The 6487-nt window shown below is 37.3% G+C and overlaps 1 protein-coding gene across 1 annotated transcript; it reads right to left on the bottom strand.

The window, feature by feature from the left end:
- Positions 1-771: 771 nt before the first annotated feature.
- On the bottom strand, positions 772-6052 carry LOC21395274 (BAG family molecular chaperone regulator 4). Its single transcript, XM_024163232.1, has 4 exons — positions 5683-6052; positions 4808-5064; positions 4572-4718; positions 772-1227 (listed from the first exon to the last, which is right to left on the bottom strand). The coding sequence occupies exons 1-4, from the start codon at positions 5897-5899 to the stop codon at positions 1030-1032; spliced, it is 819 nt and encodes a 272-aa protein (XP_024019000.1). The 5' UTR covers positions 5900-6052; the 3' UTR covers positions 772-1029.
- Positions 6053-6487: the final 435 nt, after the last annotated feature.

Below are 6487 nucleotides of genomic sequence, written 5' to 3'. Positions count from 1 at the left end.
CTAATTCATTTGAGAGCTCCCATAATTTGTGTACTGCGACGAACTTACGAAGCTCTCAAGAATTCAGACCATAACAATGGCCACCATTCACCACAAGAAACCCCGCATTTCCCCACTTTGTTTGGGCAAAGACCCCAAGTGGATGACCCCCGAACTACACTCGATTCGATCTCGCCACTTGGTCATTCATTTTCCTTGTTTTTTATGTTTCGGAAATTTTTTTTCTCGTGTATAGTTTACATTCCAAGACAAATGCAACAAGTGGGTTAGCTCAACCTCATAAACCACAAACAACTATACGGTAGAAGGGAGTATAATTCACTACTTAAATTCCACTCCACCCAGAGAACTTCAAAAGAAGGGGAAAAAACGTTAACTTACTTGATGGGCTTACCTGCAAGGAACATAAAAATCAAGTTCTAGTCCGAATGAATTTCAGTGCTTGGAAGGAATTTGCACAACTATGGAGCTTACTTGCCTCACTGAAGCTGGAGCACTATGCACGTCTGCTCACCACTCACATCTGTGCAACAACCCGTCTTCTTGAAGCCATTGAGACCATTCGAGACGCCCTCACCCTTGGTGATTGAAGCCAATGAGGGTAAATATGGCCCCACAACACTAAACCACACTTTCTTTTCATAAAAAATTATACTCATACACACAGGTCTCGTCAACAGAAAAAGCTGCTCTTGCTCTTAACATAGACACAGAACAATCTACACAGAATAACAATAACTGATATGGTATCTAGGGCTCAGAACAATGAGTTTCAATTCAAGGTTGGGATCTAAAAGATAATCTTTAACAATGACAAAAGAGAGATTAATAGTACGGTTTCATAGATGAGAACAGATAGAATAATGTTATACCAATTCCAATCGTTCTTGAGCAAAAGGAAGTTCTTGTTTCTAGACATAGTGCTAGCAACCAAACTCAATTGTGAATGAAGCACCGAAGGTACAAAAATAACATTCGGTGTATATATTCCCACTACTGTTTCTACGATTCCATAACAAAAACTTTACATTAATCAAACCGTTCCCAATCTTTCAATATGTTTGTTGAAGATTGCATTGGGGGTGGGGCAGTCAAGCTTCCGACACCAGAGTCAAAAGAGTCCCATCGAGTTGTTACTGATACAGCCTTGCTAGTGTTGTGAAATGGATTGGAGTTTCTTGCTTTTAGGGCATCCAGTGTGTCCACCAAGTGCTGGACACGACGTACCTGTTAAAGAGATATATAAGTTGATAATAGAGCAGCCTTCAGGGGGGTCAATATATTATACATCCCTGAGGCCAAATAAAATTACAGTTATACCAATAGTTATAGAGAACCTCGTTTTTTAGCATAAGACTTGAAGGCATCACATTTATGTTTCAAAAAGATGATCTATTGCACTACAACAATGAAAATAAAAAAACATAAGGCGCATCCCTCTATTTCATGCTTCTGGGACATGGGAGGGATGCTCCTTCCAGATACAAGAAAATGTTGGCAATGATAAAGTTAGCAGAAGATGTCTAGGCTTCAGGAAGATTGACTGCTGAACAGAAATGTAGAAATACATAAGCAACCAAAAGTGTCAAGTGTATAAAAGAAGGAAATTACGGTGTGCACACCAATCGCATTTTGCAGATCATATATCAGTAACTTGGATATCGACAATCATGGTAAAAGGATATGAATTACAAAATCCCATGCACATCCATCAACTAATATAAAAAAACCAGGCGAAAGGCCGCACAACTCTAGTGGACTTCCGAAAACAGTATCCAGAAGAATGAGGAGATAGTGTACTCCTCTGTGAAGCAAATAGACAACAGATGCGATCGTGTTAGGCAGACTATGGAAGAATGCTTAAACTGCAGTACTTAAGCAATCCTTCACTTGTTTCCTGTTCCCACGTTGCCTCTGTAGTGCAGGCTCTCAGTGTATACCAACTTGCAAATAGAAGATGGGTTCTAAAGTATTCAACAACAAATGGAATTGGAAAGAAATATTGCCTGGTCCACTTTCACAATATCTTTTAACTCCATAAAATTTCTAGATTATAAGTGTGATATTCAGAAAAACAAAAAGTATTAATGGAATTAGTTACATGCAGAATTCCAGGACCAACAAAAAAAGACAACTATGTAGAGTTTACACTTAAATTATAGCAATAAGAGCATCTCAAAGAAGGCTACACGTTTCATGTTTTTAGCCAAAATGGCTAACAATGCGACTTTTTTTCTTTTTTTTTTTTTTTTTTTGGCTTTTCTCTGTTCTAACCGATAGCCAAATGTTTAGCTATTTTGGAGAATACTTTCAAACTCGCCAAATGTAACGAGCACGAATGTGCTAGCCATTTTTTTTAATCATTTTATTCTTTGATTTGACATAAAGTAAAAGTAAAAATTAAAAAAAAAATCAATTATATTTTAAATTCAAAAAAGATAAAAAATAAACATTTAAAAATAATCTATTTTTAGTTAAAATAGGAAACTATGGTTAGAGTGGCTCAACCAAAAGTTGCTAATTAAGCTAAAATTTAGAGTGTGTTTGGTTCGAGGGAGAGATGGAGAGATCAAGGGGGTGGAGGGAGAGAGGTGGAGAGAGGGGGCAAATCACTTGTTTGATTGGAGGGAGCGGAGGGAAAGGAGAGGTGACGGGATGTGCTCTCCCTCATGGCCCACCAAATTGGATCCTTGTATCAATAGAAGGATTCAAGCAATCCATCAAGTTTAACATTTAAAAGACTGTTTTACCCTTTAAATAAATTATTAACAAATAGTTTAAATGGACAATACAATAATTTAACAAATAACTATCATCTATTCTTTCAACTCTCCCTCCCTCCTACCAAACATCGTGAAGAATTACTATTATCCTCTCCATCCCTCCAACTCTCCATCCTCCAACTCTCTCCATCCTTGCTACTCTCCATCCCTCCAACCAAACTGACCCTTAGGGAGTCCTCTTGGAGATGCTATAATTCATGTAAAAAAAAAAGACATCCTCTAGTGTACACCTACGTACCATATAGCGTATGCAAACCACTCCTTAGTGAAGATAAGCAAACATCAATCCTTAAGCCAGTGTAATCACGTCATAAAGGGTGTGTTTGGTTTCGTTTCCAAAACGTTTTTTACGTTTTTCAAAGAGGAAAAATGAAATTGAAAACGAAACGGCGTTTGTTTAAAAAATGTTTTGAAAACAAAAACGAAACAAAAACAGTGAGAATGATTTTTGTGAAGGAATTTTAAAAACAGTTGAAAGTTGTTTTCACTTTTCTGTTATCATTTTCTAATACTTATCAACAATATTATAATATAGTAATTAATAATTATAATCAAACATGATTTCACTATTTTATTATACTCAAAACAATCTTTTAAAAAACCAACCAAACGCAATTTCAGAATCGTTTTCAGAATGATTCTCAAAACAATCTCATTTTTACTTTTTATTGAAAACAAAATTATTTTAAAACCAATTCCAAACGCACTCAAAACATCCTATATTGGATATAAATGAATATGATACAGTCACTTTAACCTTCCCCTTTCTCTTCCATCAAAGAAAAGATGATAGCTTCTTTTTAATCAGCGATTAATGCTGTAAAGCAAATAAAAGAGTAGGGAGGATTCTAGTATACAAAAATGTTGGCAATGAATCTCTCAAATTCCCTCCAATTCAGGGATGGGCAAAAGGTTTCAAAGAAAATAAAATGTAGAGTATGTAGGTTGCGGCCTTGTGTAAGAACAACTCTAAGGGGCCTCCCTAAATTTTAGCTAAACTAGCTAGAAAGCTATTTTAGCTAGTAATTTTTGGGTGAGCCAATTAAACCAGGGTCCCTAGTCCCTACTTTAGCTAAACCTAGATTAGTTTTCTATTTTTTGAATTTAAAATATAAATAACTTTTTTTAACTTACTTTATGTCAAATAAAAGAATAAAATAAATAAATAAATAACTAAATAGCTAACCCATTATTGCTCGTTACATTTGACGAGTCTTAAATGTATTCTTTAGAATAGCTAAACATCTGGCTAATGGTTGGAGTGAAGGAAAAAAAATAAAAAAGTCACATTGTTAGCCATTTTGGTCAAAAACATGAAGAGTGCGTTTGGAACTCGTTCCAAAATGATTTTGTTTTTTATATGAAAATGGAAGTAAAATGTTCTCAATCTCAGACATAAATCATTTTTGAAAATGTGTTTAGTAGTTTTATCAAGAGATTGTTTTCAGTATAAAAAAAAATCCATTAATGTCCCTCTCTCTCTGTGCTTGAGAGAGGAGAAAACGAAAATAAAAAATGAAAAACAACTACAAATCATTTTTCATTTCTCTCCTATTTTACACTAAACCAAAAAATCATTTTCATTTCTATTTTTTGCCTTTAATTGTGCCGAACGCCATTTCTCTCCCGTTTTCATTTTTTCTTTCTCAAAAAACGTGAAAAACAAAAACAAAACCACCTTCAAACACAACCGAAATGGCTAGCCCCATTGGGGATGTCTAAGGAGTAAAATAGAAGGAACATTAAAAGATAATGTTGGATTTGATACAACAAATGGTAAATACGAACCTCGGCCTTCCGTTGCATTTTCGCTTCTCCTTCAGCCTCAATACCATCCAGTTTAAGCAACTGCCTCATAAGCAACTCTGTTGTCACATCAAACTCCTTCTCCGCAACCTTGGTTCCATTCCCCACAGCCACTTCTAAGGCAGCAACCTAATAAATCATAAACAACCCGTATAAGTCCCTGAAATTGTAGCCTTATTTGGTGAGTAAACCTTTTAATAAAAAGAAGCAATATTCACCCTTTCAGCGAGATTAGCAACCTCCGCTCGGACCTCAGCAACAGCTTCGCATGCGTTTGACATCTCACAGCTGTTGTTCAGCTCCTCAAGCTTCCTCTCTTGGCTTGCTGGGTCCTCCAAGAGTAAAAGTTTCGAATTATCCTTCACTCCTGCCATGTGCAAATGTTCCTCATCCTCCTTTTCTTTTCCCCTGAACAAGAGTCTCTGCTCATTGGGCGCCAAACCGGTTTTATATAAAAGGGCCTTCTTTATGTCCCCTGGCAATGAATCAACCAAAGCAAGCTCATATAAATCTCAACAAATAAAAAGAAACCGTTAAAAAAAATTCTGACCAAAAGTCAAGCAAAGTAACAACACACCAACTTCACGCTATGAAACAAAACAAATTTCCATATAAAAGACAATAATAAAATACAATTGCCAAACAATGAGTGGGTAAAGTTTAGCAACCACAAATAACCATAAAATGCCATGACCAGTTACCAGCTTCAACAAACTACAAAAAAATTCAATAGCAAAATGAATAAGAACAAATATATAGTCTAGTAACCATTTTCCCAAATAATAAATATACAAAATTTATGTTTAAGCAACAATTTCTGCCAGCGAACCCACCAACGTTGTACAATAAATTCCCACAAAAAGTACATACGAAATTAAAGCATTCTTATGTGCACGAAAACCAATTCAAATAATCTAGTTCCAAACACAATCAGTTCGGTGAAATATAAAGGTAACGTTAATAAACAACGCGAATAAAAGAACAAAAAGTACTGAATAGCACAAAACCGTAACAAAATCCCAAGTTCGATTGAGAAAAAAAGATCCACAGTGAAACGGAAGCGATCGAGAGTAGAAGAAGAAAAAGAGAGTACCGAAAGTGGAATGGGCGGAGACAAAGAGCTCGTAGTGGGCCGGGCCGTGGGAGACGTTGATCTTGATCATGGGCCCACGGGAGGAAGCGCCGCCGGAATCGCCGTCGTCGCGCATCTGGACCAACATCCCGCCGGGCCTCATCCCACAATCGATCTCCTCGCTCTGTGGGCCCACCGGTGACCCTTTGGGGTTCGAAGTCGAAGTCTTCTTCTTCATCGTCGAAACTCGAAGATTTGGTCGGGACAAAACTGCGAAGAATCGAAGTGTGGTTGGTGTTGGAAAAAGGATAATGGATTGAAAAGAGAGGAAACTGCTTTGCCGGGTGTACGGCCTACGAATAGTTCGGAACTAATGTAAAGTGAAAAGTTTTGGAAGGAGTCTTACGAAACGGGTTGAACAGCTGCATAGAAACGTATTTCAAATGGTTTCGTCCGTCGTCTAGTGCAGAGCGATCTAACCTCCATTTGATACGACGTCGTTTTCTAAGCCCAAATAATCCTTCCGGACATTTTAAGGGATATACTAAAGGTGTCAAACGTGCCGTGCACATCCAATACAAGGCCTGTGACGGGCCTGGGCTGGGCCTGGCACGGTCCTGCACAGTGCAGGGTCGTGTCTGGGCTGGACTTGAGAGAAAAAACTCAGGCCCGCGACCCTAATTCATATGGGTCAGGGTTGGGCTTGGGCTCAGACCCTTCACGGGCCGGCTCAACAAATTGTATTTTTTTAAAAAATTTAATTAAAAAAAGAAAATATATCATACGTCTCCAAAAGATGTGATTTTATTGAATTGACATAATAGGA

The sequence above is a fragment of the Morus notabilis genome, unplaced genomic scaffold (genome assembly GCF_000414095.1).
Source record: "Morus notabilis unplaced genomic scaffold, ASM41409v2 Scaffold490, whole genome shotgun sequence".
NCBI lineage: Eukaryota > Viridiplantae > Streptophyta > Magnoliopsida > Rosales > Moraceae > Morus > Morus notabilis.
Note: the sequence above shows the minus strand (reverse complement) of the source record. Positions and strands in the feature narration are given on the sequence as shown.

Excerpts from the sequence above, each read along its gene's own strand:
- LOC21395274 (XM_024163232.1), bottom strand. The coding sequence starts at position 5,899 with ATGAAGAAGAAGACTTCGACTTCGAACCCCAAAGGGTCACCGGTGGGC. Across the intron at positions 4,719-4,807 it reads TTGCTAATCTCGCTGAAAGG|GTTGCTGCCTTAGAAGTGGC; the intron begins GTGAATATTGCT and ends ATGATTTATTAG. Across the intron at positions 1,228-4,571 it reads AAATGCAACGGAAGGCCGAG|GTACGTCGTGTCCAGCACTT; the intron begins GTTCGTATTTAC and ends TCTCTTTAACAG.